Raw genomic sequence first — 27,771 nt, 5'->3', positions numbered from 1 at the left:
TGGAGGCTATATGGATGTATTTAACCCCTGCCAGGTCTCAGAAAAACGGGAGAAGAAGCCCGCCGAAAAGGGGGCGGGGCCTATTCTCCTCAGCACACAGCGCCATTTTCCCTCACAGAAATGCTGGTGGGAAGGCTCCCAGGCTCTCCCCTGCACTGCACTACAGAAACAGGGTTAAATCAGAGAGGGGGGGCACTTATTTGGCGATATGTATATATATATTAAAATGCTATAAGGGAAAAACACTTATATAAAGGTTGTCCCTGTATAATATAGCGTTTTTGGTGTGTGCTGGCAAACTCTCCCTCTGTCTCCCCAAAGGGCTAGTGGGGTCCTGTCCTCTATCAGAGCATTCCCTGTGTGTGTGCTGTGTGTCGGTACTTGTGTGTCGACATGTATGAGGACGATGTTGGTGAGGAGGCGGAGCAATTGCCGGTAATGGTGATGTCACTCTTTAGGGAGTCGACACCGGAATGGATGGCTTATTTAAGGAATTACGTGATAATGTCAACACGCTGCAAGGTCGGTTGACGACATGAGACGGCCGGCAAACCAATTAGTACCTGTCCAGGCGTCTAAAACACCGTCAGGGGCGTTAAAACGTCCTTTTACCTCAGTCGGTCGACACAGACACGGACACTGACTCCAGTGTCGACGGTGAAGAAACAAACGGATTTTCCTTTAGGGCCACACGTTACTTGTTAAGGGCAATGAAGGAGATGTTACATATTTCTGATACTACAAGTACCACAAAAAAGGGTATTATGTGGAGTGTGAAAAAACTACATGTGGTTTTTCCTGAATCAGATAAAATAAATGAAGTGTGTGATGATGCGTGGGTTTCCCCCGATAGAAAATTATGGGCGGTATACCCTTTCCCGCCAGAAGTTATGGCGCGTTGGGAAACACACCTTAGGGTGGATAAGGCGCTCACACGCTTATAAAAACAAGTGGCGTTACCGTCTCCAGATACGGACGCCCTCAAGGAGCCAACTGATAGGAGGTTGGAAAATATCCTAAAAAGTATATACACACATACTGGTGTTATACTGCGACCAGCGATCGCCTCAGCCTGGATGGGCAGCGCTGGGGTGGCTTGGTCGGATTCCCTGACTGGAAATATTGATACCCTTGACAGGGACAGTATTTTATTGACTATAGAGCATTTAAAAGATGCATTTCTATATATGCGAAACTCTGGCATCAAGAGTAAGTGCGATGTCCATATCTGCCAGACGATGTTTATGGACACGACAGTGGTCAGGTGATGCAGATTCCAAACGGCACATGGAAGTATTGCCGTATAAAGGGGAGGAGTTATTTGGGGTCGGTCCATCGGACCTGGTGGCCACGGCAACAGCTAGAAAATCCACCTTTTTTACCCCAAGTCACATCTCAGCAGAAAAAGACATAGTCTTTTCAGCCTCAGTCCTTTCGTCCCCATAATATCTGCCCAGGGATAGAGGTAAGGGAAGAAGACTGCAGCAGGCAGCCCATTCCCAGGAACAGAAGCCTTCCACCGCTTCTGCCAAGTCCTCAGCATGACGCTGGGGCCGTACAAACAGGTGCGGTGGGGGGTCGTCTCAAGAGTTTCAGCACGCAGTGGGCTCACTCGCAAGTGGACCCCTGGATCCTACAAGTAGTATCCCAGGGGTACAGATTGGAAATTCGAGACGTCTCCCCCTCGCAGGTTCCTGAAGTTTGCTTTACCAACGTCTACCTCCGACAGGGAGGCAGTATTGGAAACAATTCACAAGCTGTATTCCCAGCAGGTGATAATCAAAGTACCCCTCCTACAACAAGTAAAGGGGTATTATTCCACACTATATTGTGGTACTGAAGCCAGACGGCTAGGTGAGACCTATTCTAAATGGAGTCACTCAGAGCAGTGATAGCGAACCAGGAAGAAGGGGACTATATGGTGTCCCTGGACATCAAGGATGCTTACCTCCATGTCCAAATTTGCCCTTCTCACAAAGGGTACCTCAGGTTCGTGGTACAAAACTGTCACTATCAGTTTCAGACGCTGTCGTTTGGATTGTCCACGGCACCCCGGGTCTTTACCAAGGTAATGGCCGAAATGATGATTCTTCTTCAAAGAAAAGGCGTCTTAATTATCCCTTACTTGGACGATCTCCTGATAAGGGCAAGGTCCAGAGAACAGTTGGAGGTCTGAGTAGCACTATCTCAAGTAGTTCTACGACAGCACGGGTGGATTCTAAATATTCCAAAATCGCAGCTGTCTCCGACGACACGTCTGCTGTCCCTAGGGATGATTCTGGACACAGTCCAGAAAAAGGTGTTTCTCCCGGAGGAGAAAGCCAGGGAGTTATCCGAGCTAGTCAGGAACCTCCAAAAACCAGGAAAAGTGTCAGTGCATCATTGCACAAGGGTCCTGGGAAAAATGGTGGCTTCTTACGAAGCGATTCCATTCGGCAGATTTCACGCAAGAACTTTTCAGTGGGATCTGCTGGACAAATGGTCCGGATCGCCTCTTCAGATGCATCAGCGGATAACCCTGTCTCCAAGGACAAGGGTGTCTCTTCTGTGGTGGCTGCAGAATGCTCATCTACTAAAGGGCCACAGTTATGCATTCAGGACTGGGTCCTGGTGACCACGGATTCCAGCTTGAAAGGCTGGGGAGCTGTCACACAGGGAAAAAATTTCCAGGGAGTGTGATCAAGTCTGGGGACTTCTCTCCGCATAAATATACTGGAGCTAAGAGCAATTTACAATGCTCTAAGCTTAGCAAGACCTCTGCTTCAAGGTCAGCCGGTATTGATCCAGTGGGACAACATCACGGCAGTCGCCCACGTAAACAGACAGGGCGGCACAAGAAGCAGGAGGACAATGGCAGAAACTGCAAGGATTCTTCGCTGGGCGGAAAATCATGTGATAGCACTGTCAGCAGTTTTCATTCCGGGAGTGGACAACTGGGAAGCAGACTTCCTCAGCACGACCTCCACCCGGGAGAGTGGGGACTTCATCGAGAAGTTTTTTCCACATGATTGTGCACCGTTGGGAAAGACCAAAGGTGGACATGATGGCGTCCCGCCTGAACAAAAAACTGGACAGGTATTGCGCCAGGTCAAGAGACCCTCAGGCAATAGCTGTGGACGTTCTGGTAACACCATGGGTGTACCAGTCGGTGTATGTGTTCCCTCCTCTGCTTCTCATACCAAAGGTACTGAGAATTATAAGACGTAGAGGAGTAAGAACTATACTCGTGGCTCCGGATGGGCCAAGAAGGACTTGGTACCCGGAACTTCAAGAGATGCTCACAGAGGACTCAGGGCCTCTGCCGATAAGAAGGGACTTGCTTCAGCAAGTACCATGTCTGTTCCAAGACTTACCGCGGCTGCGTTTGACGGCATGGCGGTTGAACGCCGGATCCTAAGGGAAAAAGGCTTTCCGGAAGAGGTCATTCCTACCCTGGTCAAAGCCAGGAAGGAGGTGACCGCACAACATTATCACCACATGTGGCGAAAATATGTTGCGTGGTGTGAGGCCAGGAAGGCCCCACGAAGAAATTTCAACTCGGTCGATTCCTGCATTTCCTGCAAACAGGAGTGTCTATGGGCCTCAAATTGGGGTCCATTAAGGTTCAAATTTCGGCCCTGTCGATTTTCTTCCAGAAAGAATTGGCTTCAGTTCCTGAAGTCCAGAAATTTGACAAGGGAGTACTGCATATACAACCCCCTTTTGTGCCTCCAGTGACACTGTGGGATCTCAACGTAGTTCTGGGATTCCTCAAATCACGTTGGTTTAAACCGCTCAAATCTGTGGATTTGAAATATCTCACATGGAAAGTGACCATGATGTTGGCCCTGGCCTCGGCCAGGCGAGTGTCAGAATTGGCGGCTTTGTCTCACAAAAGCCCATATCTGATTGTCCATTCGGACAGGGCAGAGCTGCGGACTCGTCCCCAGTTTCTCCCTAAGGTGGTGTCAGCGTTTCATCTGAACCAGCTTATTGTGGTACCTGCGGCTACTAGAGACTTGGAGGACTCCAAGTTGCTAGATGTTGTCAGGGCCCTGAAAATATAGATTTCCAGGACGGCTGGAGTCAGGAAAACTGACTTGCTGTTATCCTGTATGCACCCAAAAAACTGGGTGCTCTTGCTTCTAAGCAGACGATTGCTAGTTGAATGTGTAGTACAATTCAACTTGCACATTCTGTGGCAGGACTGCCACAGCCAAAATATATAAATGCCCATTCCACAAGGAAGGTGGGCTCATCTTCACACCACACCCTGGCTGAGGAGGACCTGGAGTTCTCTCACTCGGTGCTGCAGAGTCATCCGCACTCTCCCGCCCGTTTGGGAGCTTTGGTATAATCCCCATGGTCCTGACGGAGTCCCCAGCATCCACTTAGGACGTCAGAGAAAATAAGATTTTACTTACCGATAAATCTATTTTTCGTAGTCCGTAGTGGATGCTGGGCGCCCATCCCAAGTGCGGATTGTCTGCAATACTTGTACATAGTTATTGTTACAAAAAAATCGGGTTGTTATTGTTGTGAGCCGTCTGTTCAGAGGCTCCTACGTTTGTCATACTGTTAACTGGGTTTAGATCACAAGTTATACGGTGTGATTGGTGTGGCTGGTATGAGTCTTACCCGGGATTCAATATCCTTCCTTATTGTGTACGCTCGTCCGGGCACAGTATCCTAACTGAGGCTTGGAGGAGGGTCATAGGGGGAGGAGCCAGTACACACCACCTGATCCTAAAGCTTTAGTTTTGTGCCCTGTCTCCTGCGGAGCCGCTAATCCCCATGGTCCTGACGGAGTCCCCAGCATCCACTACGGACTACGAGAAATAGATTTATCGGTAAGTAAAATCTTATTTTTTCTAACACTTTAAAAAAATGTTTTTGGAAATGACAGCTCAAGCACTATGCAAGCACAAACTGTGTTGGCTAACAGTAAGATAACTGGTGGGACTTGATTTGCTAAATGGGTGTGGCATGTATGCTTACTCTCCTGGAACATCTGCAGGCATACGAATTTTGGGCCATCCTAGTGAAATGGGCATGACAGGGGATGTAGTGATTCTATGAGAATTGTGTAATGTTTGGCCACGAATATGCAGAGGGGCAGCAGGTTATATTAAAGGGCCATTGTCCAAAAGTCGGTAGCCCCTTGAATTCTTATTAGGGATGTGCGCCGACAAATGTGTTTTGGATCTGGATTCATCCTCTTGTTTTGGTTTTGCTAATCCATCCTCAAGTGTTTTGGTTAGGATTTCGGTCCGGTTTAAAATTGGTTAAAAAAGCAGTAATCACTGATAAAAATCAGTAAAAACAGCTAAAATCATGTAATTTTTGTAATCCAAAACCCAAAATTCAGATTTAAAATCCGAATTCCGGACTGTGGAAAGATTCGACTCAGGACTTGATTCAGACCGGATCTCCTCTGGGGTTTTGGACTGTGGTTTGGTTCGGTTCGGATCCACAAAATTTGTGTGGATTCAGATTTCTGGAGAACCGATCCCCACATCTCTAATTCTTATAGCAGTTACTGTATATAGACTTTTTTGCTTCAAGGATTGTAACTTTGCAATTCTTGTCTGGCAAGATATAAATGTGATCCTTTTGTTTGCAATAAAACATGCTTTAATTACTGTCTGGTCTTGACATAATTTTCATCATTTATTTACCAATGATATCAATGTTTAAAGGCAATATGGTTAGGCTGTAAAAAATGATAGCAGAATATAGCAGAAATATTGTATGCAGGATTTATTGTACTGCATTTCAAAGTTTGTAAAGTAGCTCACATTTTGGTGAACCTACTGTAAGATAATGGCTCTGTAACCTGTAGCGCTCCAGATGTAAATCAATCTCTTTCACAATCTAATATCTACCTGGCTAAAATCAGAGTAATTGTGATTACATAGCATGGCCGCAACTAGGGGGGCTAACGGGGCATGTGCCCCGGGTGCAGAATCTGAGAGGGTGCAGAGATGGGTACTCTGCCTCCCCTCCTTCCTCTCAGCCCTTCTGCCAGGTCCAAGAACCCTCGCTGAAGGTACCCGCTCCCCAACACCACCAATGTGGACTCCTGGGAAACTCCCCCCACCCCGGCAACTAGAATGCTAACGAATGGACCATGAACTCTCCAGCTCCCCTTTCATTTCCCGAGCGCTGGTCCATGGCCTCTCACACACTCCTGTGCCTGTGTAAGTGATGTCGGCCCCCAGACCTGTTCCCCAGTGCCTCCCCCTTCCCGCAGCTCCACCAGAGGAGGACAGGGCCCCAAGGGGCTACCTAATGCCGGGTCCCAGACAGAACCCTCGCTGCAGGTCCACACTCCTCAGTACCACCAATGTGGACTCCTGGGAAACTAGCCCTCCCCCCCCCCCCCCCCGGCAAATAGAACACTTAAGAATGGGGCGGGGGTGGCCGTTTGCACACTCCCGTGCCTGTGTAAACTATTTCTGCTCCCAGCTTGTTCCTCAGCGCCTCCCCCTTCCATCAGAGGAGGAAAGGGTGAGAGGAAACAGCAGCAGCTGATAATTAGTCTGGGCGCTGAGGTGAGGTCTCTATACGTCAGGACAGCTGCTGCCTCCCAAAGAGTGGTCCCAGGTCCCGACTGACATGCAGGGCTTTGTAGTCCTACAGCAGTTGGTCAGTCGCAATCATCCCCCCCCCCCCTCCCCATGTGTGTGATACAGTGACTGCATGGCTTATATCAGGTTTATAACACCAGTCAGTCCTAGGGACTCCTCTCTGCAGCCAGGATAACCCACATTGTGTACCCCCTTCCCCAGAAAGTTGGTACTCCTCCTCTTCAATTGGCTCTAGGTCCTGACTGGCATACTGGGCTTTGTAGTCCTACAGTAGTTGGCCAGTAAGCGTCCCCCACGATACTGTATCTGAGGTGCATGTTAGTTTTCTTATGTTCCTATCAATTTTCCTAGGGAATGTGTGCTGGATGCACCCTGACGGTGCTGGTTGTCACTTTGCCGTTTATTACTGTGTTTTTAACATGGTTCCAAAGTGTCTGTGTGTGTGTGTGCGTGCGTGTGCGCGCATGGGGGGCACAAAATGGCTGCCTTGACCCGGATGCCACAAATCCTAATTTCGGCCCTGTACATACTAGTAACCGAGTACTCTCTATTTCCAGCATGAGTGTAATTACACCTAAAAATCTAATAACACTAGATTAATGATCAGAATTTAGCAGACCCCTTACCTTATGTGGAATGTGTTATAATGTTTTCAGGTTTTCGTGCTTTCAGTCTTTTTTCCTTTCCCTAAAATGCACCCTACTCTCACAGGGGCCTGATTCAGAGGTGTCTGTAATGTCAGTGTCGGACACAGTGGAACATTTGCTTGTACTATTGGGTATGCGCCTAAGCCGTACTGTGCACACGTGATTGAATAGCGATAGCGTGTGCAGAGAGGATTCATTCACAAAGGGAGTGACAAGAGGGCGGGCAGGTGTGTAAAGGGAGATAAGGTCAGAGATGTAAATGGGAGAGGAGTGGGTGAGGGCTCTGAAGTGAGTGTGAGACGCTTCACTTGGATTCTGAAGGGGAAGTCAGTGAAGCCCTTCACTGGCTTCCTTTCCTCTTCAGGTAAGAGAGGGGAGGTGGATGTAGTATGTTTGCTGAGGAAGATGAGCCGGGCTGCCGCATTTAGGATAGATTGGGGTGGAGAAAGGCATTTGTCAGGTATGCCATATGATTTCATTAGTATAGTCCAATGGAGATAGGAGATGACCAATGAGAGGTCCTGGGTGAGAAAGGGTCTGATGCTAGAAATATGTAAATGACAGGTTTGTGAGAGGTGCTGAATGTGTGGTTTGAAGGAGAGGGAGGTGGTAAGGATTACTCCAAGACCGTGCACTTGGGGTCTAGAGGAGATAGCAGTGCCATCTATAGATAATGACATTGTGGGAGGTGAGGTTGTGCATAAGAGTGGAAAGATGATCAGCTCGGTCTTAGACATGTTAAGTTTAAGAAAGTTCTGGGACATCCAAGAAGAGATAGAAAAGAGACAGTTGGATACACGAGTGAGGAGAGAGGATGAGAGGTCAGGAGAGGAAAGGTAGATTTGAGTAACATCAGCATAGATGATATTGTAAGTCAAAAGAACTAATGAGCTCTCCTAAAGAGGACGTATAGAGACAGAAAAGGAGCGGACCAAGAGCAGAGCCTTGGGGTACGCCTACAGTTAGTGGAAGTGTGTGTGTGTGGGGGGGAGTAATGAGAAGAAATGGTCAGAGAGCTAGGAGGATAGCCAGAAGAGGGCAGTATCATGCAGACCAAGGGAGTGAAGTTTTTGAAGAAGGAGAGGGTGGGTCACAATCAAAAGCAGCAGAGAGGTCAAGGAGAATAAGCAGAGAATAGTGGCCCTTGGATTTAGCAGCAAGGAGGTCATTGCAGACTTTCGTGATGGCAGTCAACCTGGAATCTCTATTACTGTAAAACTACTTTGAAGAAACTGCACTTTGGCCTCTCTCCAATTTAAACACCTGCCTTCTCCATGTCCTGGACAATACTTGCTGGGTACCTTGCCGGAACATTGCTTGATATACCTCTAATTGTTTTAAGTCTTTCCCCTACGACGCCTGCTCTCCACTCTGGATGACACTCGCCCCAGCTGGACCTCGCTGTATCTGTCCACATACTATAACTCCTACCCTTACCCTTAATCCTAACCCTTAATCCTAATACCTTCACCCTTACTTCCAATGCCCTAACCCTCACCCTTACGCCTGATACCCTAACCCTCACCCTTACTCCTAATACTCAGGACCGGTACTACCATTAGGCAGCTACCTAAGGGTGCCAGTCACTGGAGGGTGCTGCTGAGTCCACAAAAAAAAAAAAGTTTTCTCTATAGGCATTGGCAAGCCCCAGCCACCAGCAGTGTACTCCCACCTGTAAGTGCGGTAGACTTGAGTCAGCAGCAGTGGTGGCCGCCCCTTCACTCTCCTGCAGTCCTACCCTTCCCTCCGGTTGCTGCCAGCCTGTCACTCACAATCACATAGGAAGCTCTGCCCCCTACGCAACATAGGAGCTGCATGGAAAACACTGTGACATGGCATTTCGGATGCGGACAGAGTCGCAATTACACACAGAATATAGGCATGCTGCATATCATTTTAATCAGCAGAATCTGTTTGTGTGTCCTGTTGCATTACTTTGCGTCTAAGATGCATCTGCATGGAAAAATATGCAAAAATTACACTTGGTGCTACCGAGTCCTGCCACACCATTGCGCAACTTCAAGGGCTGTTTAGTGTGACTGCAACAAGGATGTAAGAGGACACATCTGTAGTTACAACATTTCCATTTATCCCATACTTGGTGCAGAACATGCAAATGAAATGCCGTGCACACTCCATGTGCACAATGCAGAATAGGCCGCAACTCTTGCTATAGGCCCTTGCCAAGCCCAATGGATGCTTCTCTTATGCGCAAATGTCACATGGCCCATTTGCCACCCATAATGTTCATTCTCCTTTCGGTGAGAAGCAATGTAATTCATACTACTTAGAACCGCCCTTAGCTGCTCAATGTTGCTTTTGTTGGGTATAAATCATGAGCTGCCACTGCATTCGGCCTTGAGTGCAACTCGGAATTAGGCCTCAAGCAGTATATAAAGCCAACCTGACCTCTAATGTGTGTTCTCAATTGCAATCACATGATCTGACTTTGTACTGTTGGGCAAAATGTATTTAACCCTATCAATAAGATAATAATACAATATCTGTGCCAACCTTATTCCTGTAAAAGTCTGTAAGTTACACATTTAAAAATTCTGGGAAACGGCAAAAATGTAAGTAAATTACTGTAAACATTTAAAATATGTGCAATTTTGCTACTGGTGAACCATTGTGCGTCTGTGTGGGGTAAATATATAGGGGCAGATATACTAAGCCGTGGAGAGTGATAAAGTGGAGAGATAAAGTGCCAGCCAATCAGCTCTTGTCATTTTTCAAACACAGCCTGTAACATGGCAGTTAGGAGTTAGGATTGGTTGGTACTTTTTCTCTCTCCACTTTATCACTCTCCAAGGATTAGTACATCTCCCCCATAAAGAGATGATTCTGCAAGCTCATAAGTATCAACTAATATATATTATATTTAAGTGTCTTTTTTTGCTACCCTTCTTTTCCTTAATTATTGATCTACTCCATTTGAATACATGATCCTTGCCACGATTATCGCAAACTGCATTGTCCTGGCACTGGAGCAGCACCTTCCCGGAGACGACAAGACGCCCATGGCTCGTAGATTGGTAAGTCTCCTTATACTGTCCTTCCAAATACTCTGATTTAATGTTTTGTTTCAATATTTAACATCATATTAATGTAATGTATTCAGTTGTTTGCGCTGCTGGGAGCGAGTGCTGCGTACGTCCTAACTTATTACAGATGCATTAGGATTAGCTGCGTAAACTGGCTAAACCCGAGCAATCTACTGGATCACTGCGAACTGGACACCTACATGGTAGTTAAGGTGCCCAAAAGTCCAAGTTTAAATGGTGGCTTTAAAGTAAAAATCAAACCTTAAACACAGAAATGTGTTGAAACTATAGATTGTTAGCAACTAATATATTTACTGGGGGCTAGGTAATAAATATAAATAATACAAATAGGTTTATTAACAGTTTATTTATTAAAACATTTTTATGGGATCTGGTCTGAAGATCGACACTGTCTAGGTCGACCGCTATAGGTCGACAGTCACTAGGTCGACAGGGTTTGAAGGTCGATAGGGTTTTTAGGTCGACCTGTGCTAGGTCGACAAGTCAAAAGGTCGACATGAGGTTTTCACTTTTTTTTCTTTCTATTTTTGAACTTTTTCATACGTAACGATCCACGTGGACTACGATTGTAACGGTAATCTGTGCCGAGCGAAGCGAGGCACCTTGCCCGTGCGAGGGGACACTTTGAACTAATTCGACTTCCCGGTCACTGTACGCAGAAAACGACACAAAAAACACACACCCCATGTCGACCTTTTGACCTGTCGACCTAGCACATGTTGACCTAGAAACCCTGTCGACCTATAGTGGTCGACCTAAACATTGTCGACCTAGACACTGTCGATTTGATGATCCACATCCCATTTTTATATAGTGCACACATTCTACAGCACTTTACTGAGAATATTTCAGTCATTCATCTCAGTCCCTATCCCAGTGCACCTTATAATCTACAGTATATTCCCTATAACATGGACGCACATACACACTAGGACTAGGTTTAATTATTTTTTTGTTAGAATTACCCTACCCGTATGTTTTTGGTATGTGTGAGGAAACCAGATCGCATCAAGAAAATGCATGCAAGCAAAGGAGAACAAACAAACTCCATACAGATAGTGCTTTGGTCAGGAAATGAACTCATGACCTAGGGCTGTGATGTAGTAGTGCTGCCCACCCCACCAAACACGCTTGGCTCATATAGAGAAGCCAACTGCAAGCTTTCATCTTTGCTTTCAGCACCTACAGTTGGCATATTCTCCATTCATTCTTTAGTGCTTACTTCATAATGTTATCCAAATATTTGATGACATTTGAATTATGTCTTGCGGGAAACCAGAAGTACCATGAACTGCATTATTGCGGCCCCACCCCCCACTGCGCAATGTGGTCCTCATGCCCCCAAACCATCTACTTCGCTTGGTAAGTCTCAGGAATCTGATAGGCTGGTCTACTCTCTGGGGTCAGTTGCAGTCGCAAGCAGTAAAACGCCCCCAAAGCGGTCACAACACGCCAGCACTTCCCCATTACCTTCGCCAAATGATCTCGGATTGTCAATCACTTCATAAATAAATCCTCTCTGCAACCGCCGCCACAAGACCACATGTGCAGTCCGACATAGACACATTCACAAACCACCGATAATCTCTCACCTGCGACAAAATCGGGCTTGCATCAGGTACATCGCTGAATCAGGCCCAAGGTGTAAAAGTGTAGATTTTTTGGATGATTTTTCTGTGAGATGTAAGCAGCGATTTGTTTCTGAAGGCAAAACCAACCTGATTTTAAAGCGGCAAAATCTCTGAGAAATCTGCACTTTTACAAACAAGCACCCTATATTACTTTCCCCCTATATACTCTGCAGTATTTAATGGATATCCACAAGTAAAACTGGAAAGTCTTTTAAAGGACAGTCTAAGACACGCTGTACAGCAGATCGATATGTACAAGCAATTTTATCTTATTGAAAGTGAATCATTGAGTATAAAAGGTCTGACCCAGGGTGTGCGTATCCTAATGAAGGCTTCACATACAAAATAATAATTGATTTCTCTGTCTCCCATTCAATCAAATTTGATGCGGACATCTTTATAATTGGCTGGTGGAGCATCCATAGTTTTCTTCTCTTCATTTCAGCCTCCTGCTTTTTATTTCCATTCACTTCTCTGATCCAGGATTATTGCCACAACATAAATAAGAAATATTCCTCCCCCACCTCGCAGCACAGTAGGTTACGGTATATAGAGCTCAGAGGTGATTATAAGAAACTTGATGTAATAGAATTTAGTAGCTCTCAGCCAGCATCTACAAACAGAAAGGGATTAAACCTCCGCGTAGGGATTATAGGTAGCATATGGTGCAAATAACATGGATTTTTTCAGTTTGAATTTGTTTGGGTCTTACGGCCACTTACAAAATCTCAAAAGCACAAAGTAACCGCTGTGCTCTTACATCATGCATACTTGCGCAAATGCACTGTTTTTATATATAGGAAAGAAGATAGATGTGGGAGTGCACAAACTTATGCTAAGTGCAGAGGGAACATCATGATTATTGAAATGAGGCACAGCTTTTTCCGGACAACAAAAGAAAGATGGAGGGCGCTGCAACGCCAACCTCAGCCCTATACTCTCAATGGGATAAATTTTTGTAGAAAAACACATTTCTAGATACACTTTTGAGCACTGTAATAAAAACATTCAAACATCCAATTGTGCCACAAATAATACATTCAGAGATGGACGCATTGGCGGTGACGGAAGCAAGCGGCCAATGTTTTCAGTCTGCGCGCTGCACATGTGTCCTGATGGTTTCTGCTCAAAGGCCACATTTAAAATGCATGCAGAGAGGTGTAATCTTGGTGGGAAATTCTGGGCAGTAAAAGGGGGGTGGCTAGCAAAAAGCCGGTGTGCATGGTCAGCAGTGGTGCAAGTAGAATTTTTTTCTTAGTGGCACTGCTAGTAAAAATGGGCGTGGCCACGTTTCATGAGGGGACGTGGTCACACGAAAATAAGGGAGTGGCTGCATGACAATAGAGGCATGGCTACATTATGCCACATGCCGTGATGCCCCTTACACATTATGCCACACACCGTAATGCTTATTACACATTATGTCACACACTGTAATGCTTATTACACATTATGCCACACACTGTAATGCTTATTACACATTATGCCACACATCGTAAATGCCCATTACACATTATGCCAGACACCGTAACACCCATTACACATTATGCCACACACCGAAATGCCCATTACACATTATGGCACACACCGTAGTGCCTATTACATATTATACAACACATCGTAATGCCTATTATATATTATGCCACACACAGTTATGCCACTGACACCATTTTTAGTGGTATTGCATACCACCACCATATTTCTTAATGGTACTCCGTACCACCCTACTTTCAGCACTGGTGGTCAGTGACTGCATATAAAGACGCTGTTGCACTGACTCAGACGACCATGTTCAGATGCAGATTTTTCACCGCCATAAGGCTAGTGCAATCTTCAGTGATGTGTTTGATGGTGCGTCTTAATATACACAGCAACTGATTTGCGCCAGAGCCGGTGGGCGTCTCAGTAGGAAGACCATCGACTGTGACATTAGCATAACATGCAGTTGCGTCTGCGTTCACCTCTGAATAAGGCCCATTGGGCCTGATCCATGTTTGTAAGTAAAGCAAAAGATTAAAAAAACAAGTAATTTTGGAACAAACCACGTTGCGATGCAAGGGAGGCAAATACATTTATATTGTGGGTCTAAAGCAGTTTACACTCTCTGAAGATAGTATAAATTATTGTGGCCATAGGTGTCAATTCATAATCTGCATTGATAATAATGGGGACTGCGATCTGCAGCGCTAATTAGCCTCTGCGGGAGATTTCTTTGAAATCTCCTGCATTAGGTTATTAGTACATACTAGTACCAACTTTTACATTTATTTTTCTTGCATCTTATTTGTCCACGTTCTATAAACCCTATAAGTAACGCGTTTGTATATTTTTCACGAGAGGGTTTTCAGACAGTAGATTTAGAACATCAAATATAACCTCACATTTCATCTGACTAAATATAGTACATTACCTTTCCAGACAAGCAGCATGGTGAATACAGATGGGTCACTTAATGAACTCAATGAAAGGTTTACACAATTTCCATTTACTTTACCAAAGTTATATCTAAAGTAGCAATGTTAGCCAATATTAGATTTGTATGAATCATTCCATCTGTGTTCCCGCATGACTTGGCTGCTGAAGTAGGAAGCTGTGTTTTAGTTTTGATTTTTAATGAAGCAAGTAGCAACTACTCAGCCCTAGAAAAGTTTTCAAGCCCAGTGTTCTGCGATTCAAAAATGGTAGTTGCTCAAATCATTTGTAGGCCCATCACAGGTGCATGTAAGGGAGGGTTTCATCAAGCCAAGAAAAAAATAAGATTTTAAACCTACTGGTAAATCTTTTTCTCGTAGTCCGTAGAGGATGCTGGGGACTCCGTAAGGACCATGGGGATAGGCGGGCTCCGCAGGAGACATGGGCACTTTAAGAAAGACTTTAGATCTGGTGTGCACTGGCTCCTGCCTCTATGCCCCTCCTCCAGACCTCAGTTAGAGAAACTGTGCCCAGAGGAGATTCATACCAGCCACACCAATCACACCGTATAACTTGTGATATACTATCCAGTTAACAGTATGAAAACGACAAAGCATCAGTCCAAGACTGATGAGACTATAACATAACCCTTATTTAAGCAATAACTATATACAAGTCTTGCAGAAGTAGTCCGCACTTGGGACGGGCGCCCAGCATCCTCTACGGACTACGAGAAAAAGATTTACCGGTGGGTTTAAAATCTTATTTTCTCTTACGTCCTAGAGGATGCTGGGGACTCCGTAAGGACCATGGGGAATACACCAAAGCTCCCAAACGGGCGGGAGAGTGCGGATGACTCTGCAGCACCGATTGAGCAAACAGGAGGTCCTCCTCAGCCAGGGTATCAAACTTATAGAACTTTGCAAAGGAGTTTGAACCCGACCAAGTAGTAGCTCGGCACAGCTGTAGCGCCAAGACCCCTCTGGCAGCCGCCCAAGAAGAGCCCACCTTCCTAGTGGAATGGGCCTTGACCGATTTAGGTAACGGCAATCCCGCCGTAGAATGCGCCTGCTGAATCGTGTTACAGATCCAGCGAGCAATAGTCTACTTTGAAGCAGGAGCACCAATCTTGTTGGTTGCATACATGACAAACAGTGCTTCTGTTTTTCTGCCTGTAGCCGATCTGGCCACGTAAATTTTCAAAGCCCTGACCACATCAAGGGACTCGGGATCCTCCAAGTCACGCGTAGCCACAGGCACCACAATAGTTCATATGAAAGGATGAAACCACTTTTGGCAGGAATTGAGGATGGGTCCGCAATTCCGCTCTATCCATATGGAAAACCAGATAGGGGCTTTTATGTGATAAAGCCGCTAATTCCGACACTTGCCTAGCCGAAGCCAAGGCTAATAACATGACCACCTTCCAAGTGAGATATTTCAACTCCACCGTTTTAAGTGGTTCAAACCAGTGTGACTTAATGAAACTTAACACCACGTTAAGGTCCCAAGGCGTCACCGGAGGTACAAAAGGAGGCTGAATATGCAGTACTCCCTTCACAAAAGTCTGTACTTCAGGGAGAGAGGCCAATTCCTATTGAAAGAAAATGGATAAGGCCGAAATCTGAACCTTAATAGATCCTAATTTTATGCCGAAATTCACTCCAGTTTGCAGGAAGTGAAGGAAACGGGCCCAGATGGAATTCTTCCGTAGGAGCATTCCTGGCCTCAGACCAAGAAACATATTTTCGCCATATACGGTGATAATGTTTAGATGTCATGTTCTTCCTAGCCTTTATTAGCGTAGGAATGACCTCATCCGGAATACCCTCATCCGCTAGGATCCGGCGTTCAACCGCCATGCCGTCCAACGCAGCCGCGATAAGTCTTGGAATAGACATGGCCCCTGTTGCAACCGGTCCTGTCTTAGAGGAAGAGGCCACGGATCTTCTGTGAGCATTTCCTGCAGGTCCGAATACCAGGTCCTTCGTGGCCAATCTGGAACAATGAGGATTGTTCTCATTCCTCTCCCTCCTACCATTCTCAACACCTTGGGTATGAGAGGAAGAGGGGGAAATACATAGACCGACTTGAACACCCACGGTGTCACTGGGGCATCTACAGCTACTGCCTGAGGGTCTCTTGACCTGGTGCAATACCTCTGTAGCTTCTTGTTGAGGCGGGACGCCATCATGTCTATCTGTGGCAGTTCCCACTGACTTGCAATCTGTGCGAAGGCTTCCTAAAGAAGTCCTCTCTTGGATGCAGGTCGTGTTTGCTGAGGAAGTCTGCTTCTCAGTTGGCCACTCCCAGAATGAACTGCTGAAAATGCGCTTACATGATTTTCCGCCCAGCGGAGAATCCTGGTGGCTTCTGCCATTTTCACTCTGCTCTTTCTGACGCCTTGGCGGTTTACATGAGCCACTTCGGTGATGTTGTCTGACTGGATCAGAACCGGTAGGTCGCGAAGCAATGTTTCCGCTTGCCGAAGGGCGTTGTATATGGCCCTTAGCTCCAGGATGTTGATTTGAATACAAGTTTTTTTAACTTGACCCAAAGATCTTGGAAGTTTCTTCCCTGTGTGACTGCTCCCCCACCTCGGAGGCTCGTGTCCGTGGCTACCAGAATCCAGTCCTGGATGGCGAACCTGCGACCCTGCAGAAGGTGAGCACTCTGCAGCCACCATAGGAGAGACACCCTGGCCCTAGGGGACAGGGTGATTAACTGATGCATCTGTAGATGTGATCCGGACCACTTGTTCCGTAGATCCCATTGGAAAGTCCTCGCATGGAACCTGCCAAAGGGAATGGCCCCGTAAGATGCCACCATCTTTCCCAGGACCCGAGTGCAGTGATGCACTGACACCTGTTTTGGCTTTAATAGGTTTTTTACCAGAGTCATTGGTTCCTGGGCCTTCTCTATTGGAAGATAAACCCATTTCTGGTCCGTATTCAGAATCATACCCAAGAAGGGCAGACGAGTCATAGGAACCAACTGTGACTTCGGGATATTGAGAATCCAGCCGAGTTGCTGTGACACCTTCAGCGAAAGTGACACGCTGTTCAACAACTGCTCTTTTGATCTCGCCCTTATTAGGAGATCATCCAAGTATGGGATAATTGTGACTCCTTGCTTGCGTAGGAGCACCATCATTTCCGCCAATTACCCTGAAATTGGTAATGACAATACTGTACCATAATTCTCAGGTACGCCTGATGGGGTGGATAAATGGGAACATGAAGGTATGCAGCCTTTATGTCTAGATACACCATAAAATCCCCCCCTTCCAGGCTGGCGATGATCGCCCTGAGCGATTCCACCTTGAATTTGAACCTTTTCAAGCATAGGTTCAGAGATTTTAATTTTAAAATAGGTCTGACCGAACCATCCGGTTTCGGGACTACAGCCAAGGTTGAAGGAGGGGAACCTTGAGCACCACCTGAATTGTATTTAATATTATCTCCCTTTCTGGGGGAGAAGCCGGTAGGGCTGATAAGGAAAACCGGCGATGAGGCACCTCTTCTAATTCCAGCTTGTAACCCTGAGAAACAATTTCTATTGCCCAGGGATCCACCTGTGAGTGAACTCAGATGTAGCTGAAGAGTTGAAGACGTGCTCCCACTGGGGCGGACTCCCTTAGCGGAGCCCCAGCGTCATACGGTGGATTTAGTAGAGGCCGGAGAGGACTTCTGTACCTGGGAACTAGCTGTGCCCTGCACCCTTACCTCTGGTAAGAAAGGATGCTCCTCGTACTTTCTTGTTTTTCTGCAACCGAAAGGACTGCATTTGATAATGTTGTTCTTTCTTAGGCTGTGAGGGAATATAAGGCAAAAGATCAGATTTACCAGCTATAGCTGTGGAGACCAGGTCCGAGAGCCCTTCTCCACACAATTGCTCACCCTTGTAAGGTAAAACCTCCATATGCCTCTTTTAGTCGGCATCACCTGTCCATTGCATGTTCCACAGGACAGGTCTAGCAGAAATCGACATAGCGTTGACTCTAGAACCCAATAGACCAATGTCTCTTTGAGCATGTCTTATATATCTTTTATATATCCTAGGGTCAATAACATGGTATCCTTATCTAGGGTTTCAATCTCCGCTGATAAGGTATCTGTCCACGCTGCTACAGCGCTATAAACCCCTGCCGACACAATCGCCGGTCTGAGTAGTGTACCAGAATGTGTGTAAATGGACTTCAAAGTACTTTTCTGCATGCTATCTGCAGGATCCCTGAGGGTAGCTGTATCTTGGTATGTCAGCGCTACCTTTTGGGTAAACGTGTCAACGCCTTGTCCACCCTAGGGGAGGATTCCCATCGTATCCTGGCCCTAGCAGGGAAAGGATACGCCATGAGAATTCTTTTGGGAAACTGCAGTTTCTTGTCTGGAGATTCCCGCTCTTTTTCACACAATTCATTTGGTTCATGAGAGGGGGGAAATGTTATCTCAGCTTTCTTCCCCTTAAACATGTGTACCCTTGTGTCAGGGACAGATGGGTCATCAGTGATATGCAAAACATCTTTTATTACAATAATCATATATTGAATACTTTTCTGCCAATTTTGGCTGTAACTTTGCATCATCGTAGTCGACACTGGAGTCAGACTCCGTGTCGGTATCAGTGTCTATTATTTTGGATAGTGGGCGTTTTGAGACTCTGAAGGTCCCTGCGACATAGGGACAGACATGGGTAGATTCCCTGTCTGTTCTCTAATCTTTTGTGCAATAAATTTACCTCAGCACTTAATTCCACATATCCAGTCAGGTGTCGGCGTTGTCGACGGAGACACCACACACACACATTTGCTCCATCTCCTCCTTAGAAGAGCCTTTTACCTCAGACATGTCGACACACACGTACCGACACACCACACACTCAGGGAGTCCTCTTATCTGAAGACAGTTCCCCCACAAGGCCCTTTGGAGAGACAGAGAGAGAGTATGCCAGCACACACCCAGCGCTAATACCCCAGGAAAAACACACAATATGTTTACCCAGTAGCGCTGTAATACTATTATTTGATGCCAATTATGTGCCCCCCCCCCCCCTCCCTCTTCTCTGAAACCCCCTTTCACCGTGGATAAGCAGGGGAGAGTCCGGGGAGCTTCCTCTCAGCTGTGCTGTGGAGAAAATGGCGCTGGTGAGTGCTGAGGAAGAAGCCCTGCTTAGATATAATAAAAACTGGCGGGGGCTCTTTATATTTACAGTGCCTAGCTGTATATATATCTCTTTTGCCAGAAATGAGGTTTATATTGCTGCCCAGGGCGCCCCCCCTGCGCCCTGCACCCTTACAGTGACTGCCGTGTGTGGGAGCAATGGCGCACAGCTGCGCTGCTGTGCGTTACCTCAGTGAAGATCATGAAGTCTTCTGCCGCCTCTGAAGTCTTCTTTTCTTCTCATACTCACCCGGCTTCTATCTTCCGGCTCTGTAAGGAGTACGGCGGCGCGGCTTCGGGACGAACTCCAGGGTGAGACCTGTGTTCTGACTCCCTCTGGAGCTAATGGTGTCCAGTAGCCTAAGAAGCAGAGCCTTGAAACTCACAGAAGTAGGTCTGCTTCTGTCCCCTCAGTCCCTTGATGCAGGGAGTCTGTTGCCAGCAGGCTCCCTGAAAATAAAAAAACTAACAAATATACTTTCTGTCAGAAAGCTCAGGAGAGCTCTCTGAAAAGCACCCAGTCTGAACTGGGCACAGTATCAAACTGAGGTCTGGAGGAGGGGCATAGAGGGAGGAGCCAGTGCACAGCAGATCTAAAGTCTTTCCTAAAGTGCTCATGTCTCCTGCGGAGCCCGTCTATCCCCATGGTCCTTACTGAGTCCCTAGCATCCTCTAGGACGTAAGAGAAACATACATAATAATAGAAAATGCAGAGATCTCGGTTTCATACATTTGCAAACATATGGTAAGCCCAAAGGCGCTTTAAGAGAGGAGGGGGCCGGTGTGCAGACTCCAATTGGGCCCCCTCCTCTCCGGCAGTACAATAGATTCTGGCACTGCACCAGAGTCTACTGCGCATGCACAGGTCTCCAAGAACATGGTGCCTGCACTCCGTTCCCGGGAACATCACTATTACGCATGCATGAATCACCACAAAATGGGCATGGTGGCTATTTTCCCAGTGATTTCTGCAGCTCTTTAGACAGCGCGTGGCCGTTGGAGCGGAAGGTAAACTTAAATGGGGGCAGGGTGTGAGATATGTGGGTTCCCCTAGACCCAGGGGCCAGTGTGCACCGCACACATTGCACCCATTATAGATACACTAGAGCAGGGGTGGGGAACCTCAGGCCCGAGCGCCGTATAAGGTCCTCGAAGCCACTTGATCCGGCCCGGCCAGGCTCACCTAAACGGGAGGAGATGCAGAGCGCCCGCTGAGATTTTACCACCAGCGGGCGCCCCGGCTCCTCAGCAGCAGCCAGACGCAGGAGCTCACTCATGAGCTCCAGCTTCTGGCTCAGGCAGTGTACATGTGTGGTTGTGCGGTGCTATGGGAGAGACGTCATGACATCTCTCCCATAGTTCCGAGGAGAGGGAGGGCAGCGGTTCGGAAGCAGGAGCAGGGCTGGTGAGCATTGTGGTTTTTTTTTCCTTTTAATGTGTGTGTGTGTAAGCGGCGCTACTAGGGGGCATATTTAATGGGGCATAACTACAGGGGGCATATCTAATGGGGCATAACTACAGGGGGCATATTTAATGGGGCATAACAACTGCCGGGGCATATCTAATGGGCCAAAACAACTGACAGTGGGCATATCTAATGGGTCATAACAACTGAATGGAGGCAAATCTAATCGGGCATAACAACTGACTGGGGGCATAACTACTGACTGGGGGCAGGCTAATTTTTAAGTTGATAATTTTTGTATGGCCCCCGAAGGATTTTATAAATATCCAAATGGCCCTTGGTCGAAAAAAGGTTCCCCACCCCTGCACTAGAGTGTAAGCCACCAACCACACCAAGGTGTCTCTGCTTCGGGGTCCTATGCTACATGATAATAGAACCTTCTTTGGTTAATATAAATTAAATTGAGAGCTAAACTGGAGGCTCCCCAAGATCCTCCTATATGGCACTACAAGATTCAGTATACCTGAGAACTACTTATCCCATCCGTGCTTCTCAGAACAGTGATACACAAAATGGTAGATGCGCAAAACTATTTATAGGCCCATCACAGGTGCTTGTAAGGGAGGGTTTAAGCTAACCAATAAAAAGCAAACAAAATTCCCCCTGCGCATTGCAAATAGGCCAACAAAAAGTCCATGGTTCAGCTAATGCAGAAAATGTGTCCATTAATTCTAGATATCATTCACTGTGTATGGTGCAGTAATGTTGAGAATGGAGTATTGCAAATTGACCCCAAGTGATGTTAAGCAAACTCTTCACCAGATGTATTATATGGAGTTTGTCGGACTGATGCAGAATGAGAACTGCGTTAGTTGGCGTAGTTGGTCCTGCAAGAATTTTATTGTGCTGCCCAGTATGGAGGGCATATGCATTTATGACCATGCACATTTTTGTGATTCTGCCACTTTTACCTGCTTGTGCGTGTTTGGGTGGAATGGGCCATACTTACATAGGCCGAGCATAGCAAGGGCGTGTTTGCACACCTGTGGACCATTGGCATATCTATAATGGTTGCAGGGTGTGTGGTGCCCCCTCATCCAGTAGGGCCCACACACATACCCTGCACCCATATAATTATACTATCCTCTCCAGCGTTCCATGTCACCATGCACTGCAGACAAGAATAATCCGGAAAATGGCTGCAGCATCCAATTTCCGGAGATCTGCGCATGTACAGTAGTGAGCCCACTTACAGAGCACATGTAGGTGGTCCGAGGGGACCCGATGACGCAATTTGATCTGAAGCGTGTCACCATAGCCCTGCCCCACACTATACAATGCTTGTTTTTTCTGCACTGTAAAGAGCGGGATAGAGCAATGATGTTGAAATCATGAAGCCATGGGCACCCCCCCCCCCCATACACACAGCCCACTTTCACACCCTCTAAGTGCTGACCGGGGTGCCCCCTCACGGAGGAGGGGGCAGAAAAGTCAGAATGTCAGTAAGTACGTGTTAACACATACAGACCGGGGACAATACACATACATGCTTTGGAAGACACATTGGGCGAGATTCAAATCTTCTGTGCCCACCTCCCACCACCATCGTGCTCGTTGGCAGTATTCAAATGTTGCTGCCAATGGGGGTCATTAGAATATCGCCCCGCGATCTCCCGTCACTTTATACGGGAGATCGGGGGCAATAAAACATTTGAATCCCGCCCATAATGTGCTTGTGGTCATTGGCAGGTACAAATTGCAGATGATGATGATGATGACAGTTGCTGGCAGTAGTGAACCACATGTGATTGTATGTTTGTGAACGCTCTGCTGTACACAAGACTGGGAGATGTTTGTGTTGTACAGTACTAGAAAGGTTTTTGAAGTTTCATTGATAAGTAACAAAAATTTACTCCTTTGATGCTATGTTAACTGTTAAAATTCTTCTCAAACCCTTAAAAAGAAAATATTGGTACAATAGTACCTTGACCCAATTACCTCACAAAGTTACCAAGCCGAGACAAAAACACACAAAATAATGTAGATGTGCTGTTCTCTACTCCATATTTGTATATAGATTATTCCACTGGGATGTCACATTTTAGGCAGGACAGATCTTATCTGAGGTCTGCTAACAGGCATCATTCCATGGTGAATGAATGTCACGTGCACTTAAAACAGGTATGAGTATTTGGGGGGATGTAGTCAGAATGTCGACATTTACAATGTCAATATTCCGAATGTCAACACTGACATTAATGCGACATTGGCAAAATGACAACATTATGATTATTGTCAATTAGAATGTCGACACATGAAATGAGGTTTATGCTTAGTGTTAGGCAGTAATTAGGATTAGTGTTAGGCTGCAATTAGGGCTATGCTAAATTAGGAGTGTCGACATTCAGAACATGCTGAAATTTTGAACACGTCAACATCCTGAATCTTGACATTCAGACTGTCGATATAATTGTGCCAACATAATAATGTGAATATTCTGAATGTTGATATTTCATACCACACCCTAAGACAATTTAGCACTTCAGAACAAAACTCTCCTGAATGGGTCATTCCCTATCTGTAAATGGCCGTTCCTCCATTGAGAAATGGCCAGGTTACCTTTCACAGCCTGACCTGATACCAGAAGCAGGAAAGTTAGAAAGCATACACAGACCACTAAAGGGGGGTACACACGGAGAGATCCGTACTTAAAATCTAAGCAATCTTGCTAGATTGCTTAGATTTTAAGCACGGATCTGCCGTGTGTATGCCCTCCAGCGATAGCGATGCGCGGCCCCGCACATCGCTATCGCCGATGCTAGATTGAGCTGCATGCAGGCTCAATCTAGCGGGTCGCTCACTTCACCGTTGTGTGAAGTGAGCGGCCCCCCCGTCGGCTTTCCCCCTCGCTCAGCACATCGCGCTGTGCTGAGCGGGGTGAGAGATGTGTGCTGAGCGGTCTGTGTTAAGATCGCTCAGCACACATCTCTCCCGTGAGTACCCCCCTTAAATGTCTAACTATCACAAACAACGTTTCTAAATAACTGTGATAAATACGAGGTAAATAGTTAATGCTGTTTCCTTCATACATTCCCTTAAGCAGTCTACACATGAAATTCTGTAATGTAACGTTATGTACAGTATATCTCAGTTGATAGTTACCTCTGTTTTTACTTTTCGCCGTTTGTACTTGCAGGAAAAAACTGAACCCTATTTCATAGGGATATTTTGTTTTGAAGCTGGAATTAAGATTGTCGCACTGGGATTGGTGTTTCACAAAGGCTCTTACCTTCGTAATGGTTGGAATGTCATGGACTTCATTGTCGTACTGAGTGGGTGAGTGTCTCCTACCAACAGTCTAACTTCATCTCTAGAGTCAGTAGCAGATACATGGCAGCCTTGTGTCCTTAGTAAGTATAGCACGTGATGTATAACAGCAAAGGAAATGTTATATTGTCTTTATTTGATCTATTTTAGCAAACTGGAGATGTATAAATTTGCAAATGTCATCAAAGTAATTGAAAATTTGTGTTTCATTATCTGTTAAAATGCCAGATATAAATATAATTCCGATATTGTACAGGATGAAGAGGAAAAGTCAGCTCGATAAAATATTGCTACTGTATACAAAACACAAACAAGTGCTGAACTCAAACAGCAGGGGATATGCACTGGGAATAACATATTTGAAATGTACAGACCGAAGTGAACATTTAATTTCTGCGTTATTGATTGTAAAATTATAGACACATTCTAGTGTCTCTTTATCTCTATCTCTCTGCTAAAGTTTAGTTGTGCTACTTAAACGATCAGTTTGGTGCTTTGTTCCAGTCATGTCCTGATAAAATTGGTCCTCCTCAAAAGTACCCAATTAGCACATGAGATTGCAGGTGGTTTGCTTTAAAATGGCAAGAAAATGAAGGAGGTAGTGTAAGATTTGAAGAGATCTAGGAGAATAACCCCATAGCCGTTACTCATGAATGACGTAAAGGTAGAAATGGTCAGCGGATCAAGTTTTTAGGAGTGCTCAGGGGGGTATTTATTAAAGCTCAGACATTGATGGAATTGTGAAAAATAAAATACCAGCCAATCAGCTTCTGCCTTACATTTTTACAGGCTGTTTTTGAAAAATGACAGGAGCTGATTGGTTGGTACTTTATCTCTCATAATTTTATCTCTCTCCAACCTTTGATAAATATCCCCCTTAATCTTAATGTTGCTTTACTGTGGTCTTTTCATATTTCAACTGTAATTGAGAGGGCTCAACAACTCCTCTTTTTCTTAAGCAGCCAGCAGGCAGTGGGTTTAGTGAGACATATTTGTACAAATTCTATAGCTGTGTAATTGAGAGCCTCCTAACTTACGCTATCACGTTGTGATATGGGAATTCCACGTGTTCGGAACGTGAATATTTAATCAGGGTGGTTAAAGCGGCTGAGTGATCCATTGGTTAGAAAGAGCTTATTAAAATGTAATACGATCATTGCTGATCCTAGTCATACATCTCACTCCCTTTTTCCTTATTTTCCTCTAAAAAACATTATAGGTGTCATAGATTCTGTACCAGCAGGTTGTGAAATAGTTTATTTCCTCCTGTAATGGCTAGTTTACTTGTTTATATTTGTTGTCTTATATTATTATATTAGAATTTTGTGTGATCTCAATGTAAATATAATTTATGCATTTTTAATGTTGTAGTGATAATAAATAAATTGGGTTGGATGGAGGCTATTGTAAGACTATCGTCTCATTACTGTAGCCCTGTTCAGTGACAGTAGCTGCCTGGAAGTTTGGAATATAAATATGTCAGCAGGTTAGAGAGGTAGAATGAGATGGCGGGAAAGAGGCTCGATGTTGTGCTCTGCTGTGACCTCCATAATGGTCCCTATTGGCGCAAAGGAATAATAGGCTGGGGAGGAAAATTATTCCTAAAACCACTTTTGCAAACGTGAAATTAGTCTAATGAAATCTTCTCTCCATTCTCCATCATTTTACTTGCAAATTGGTCATTGATGTCATTACAAATTAAAAACTGGTGACTTTTGAACAATGTTCTGCCACAGTACAGTATCTAGAAGATGATCTAACGTGGGTGAAAATGTATAATTTAACCATCTATAATGCACTATAGATTATGTGCTACAGTTTCAAATGTGACTGTGCTAAATTATGTGATTATTGTTATGACACCTTGTGGAAATGTGGTATGTTCTTCAATATTTGCAAGTTCAGTGTAGTGTTTTAATCTGGATGTGTTAGGTCTGTGAACTTTAGAATTAATATTCAGGTTATGTAATAAACCACATGTTTTTCAAGATGTTGATAGATTAGTTATTGTCTGATGTTGGCTGCTACCTATCATTTTATAGAATGTACATGATAAATGCTAGCTCTAAGCTTATTGGTTGCTACGGGCAGTGGTGTACTGAGGACCAGGGTAGTAGGAGATACAAGTGCTCTGCGGCAGTATGCTCACGGCTCAGCTGTTCAGGATGCAAACAGCGGCCACCGCACCCACAGAACTATGGAGTTGAATCTGTATGAATGTATCTCAGACTCTCTGAGTCCTGACTATGGGACACAGTGGTGGGAGACTGGGAGGTCACTCCCAGTGATCAGTGGAGTAACATCATGGTATTGGTGCTGAGCCCTATCGGAGTAACTCAGTGAGTGAGCCTGCAGCAGCTCTGTATTCTACATTCATAATGCATTCAAAGCAGCTTCCGAATCCCCACCTCAGTGGCACTGATGTAGGGAAATTAGGCTCTTGTCTAAGGCCCAGTGGTGACATTACAAGACACATCAGATCCGTTCCACTGATGTAGGGAAATTAGGCTCTTGTCTAAGGCCCAGTGGAGACAGCAGTGACATTACAAGACACATCAGATCCGTGCCACTGATGTAGGGAAATTAGACTATTGTCTAAGGCCCAGTGGTGACATTACAAGACACATCAGATCCATGCCACTGATGTAGGGAAATTAGGCTCTTGTCTAAGGCCCAGTGGTGACAGGAGAGCCTTGTCTACTTTACACTGGTTTCATGTTGGAGAAGGGGCCCCAAAATGTTATCTTGCCTAAGGCCCCCATGGAGTGTACAGTACGTCAGCTAGCAGCAGCAATGGAATGACATGGTGGTTTTGAGGCCAGCTTCATATTACACTGCACTGCAGACAGCTCTGCACATTTGCCTAGTTTTGAGTAGGATTGAAAGCACAGTAACTGTGCACATTGATAAAACTATGTTGTATTAGCAGCACTGGCTTTGCAGCATAGTCTGTTCCAGGGCAAAGTTACTTGTTTTTTCGTGTTTTTTAATGTGCTCCAAAGTAAGTCCCTTGGTCTTGCTTTGTGCAGCATTGATAAGTTGGGGACGGGTGCTTCTCCGCACTGCAGAGGAAGAGATTTCTCCTGCAGGGACCCCTATTGTTGTACATGGGGTATATAATTACTGACAGTTCCTGAAATACTATCTACACCGAGGCATTGGCGGAATTAGGGGGGGGGGGAATGGGGATGAGGGTGATTGCCCTCCCCCCGTAACACATAGCCCCAGTCCCGCCTACTTGCTACTCCTGCGGGCAGCAAAGGTCGGGGGAACTGCGAGTGCTGGATGGGACCCTGGCCGCTCTGGCCATGTTCAGTCAGGGCAGCTGAGTCGGCGCCGGGTGTGCCCCTACCTCGGCTACTAGCAGAAACCTTGCGTGTTGCTTGCAGTAGGGAAAGTGTCTCTTGCAAGTCCCTGTATCTAACAGCACTGATTGGGCACCACCAACTGAGTGACACTTTGCTCTTTAATCACAATGACAATGAGTTTTGTTACTAGGACTGTACCGCTTAGGGATGGGGATCAAAATAAAGATATAACTGCACCTATTGATTAA

General features: G+C 45.7%; 1 protein-coding gene across 9 annotated transcripts in view; it reads left to right on the top strand.

The window, feature by feature from the left end:
* The window catches only part of CACNA1E (calcium voltage-gated channel subunit alpha1 E), a 1,569,892-nt gene that overhangs the window by 1,177,867 nt on the left and 364,254 nt on the right, over window positions 1-27,771 (top strand). For all 9 annotated transcript variants that reach the window (XM_063939782.1, XM_063939783.1, XM_063939786.1 and 6 more), the window contains 2 exons: window positions 10,146-10,251; window positions 24,085-24,224. In XM_063939782.1, coding sequence (XP_063795852.1) covers window positions 10,146-10,251; window positions 24,085-24,224 — 246 coding nt within the window. The remainder of the gene's footprint in view (window positions 1-10,145; window positions 10,252-24,084; window positions 24,225-27,771) is intronic.

This window comes from Pseudophryne corroboree, chromosome 9, assembly GCF_028390025.1.
Source record: "Pseudophryne corroboree isolate aPseCor3 chromosome 9, aPseCor3.hap2, whole genome shotgun sequence".
NCBI lineage: Eukaryota > Metazoa > Chordata > Amphibia > Anura > Myobatrachidae > Pseudophryne > Pseudophryne corroboree.
This window is presented reverse-complemented; position numbering and strand designations above follow the sequence as displayed.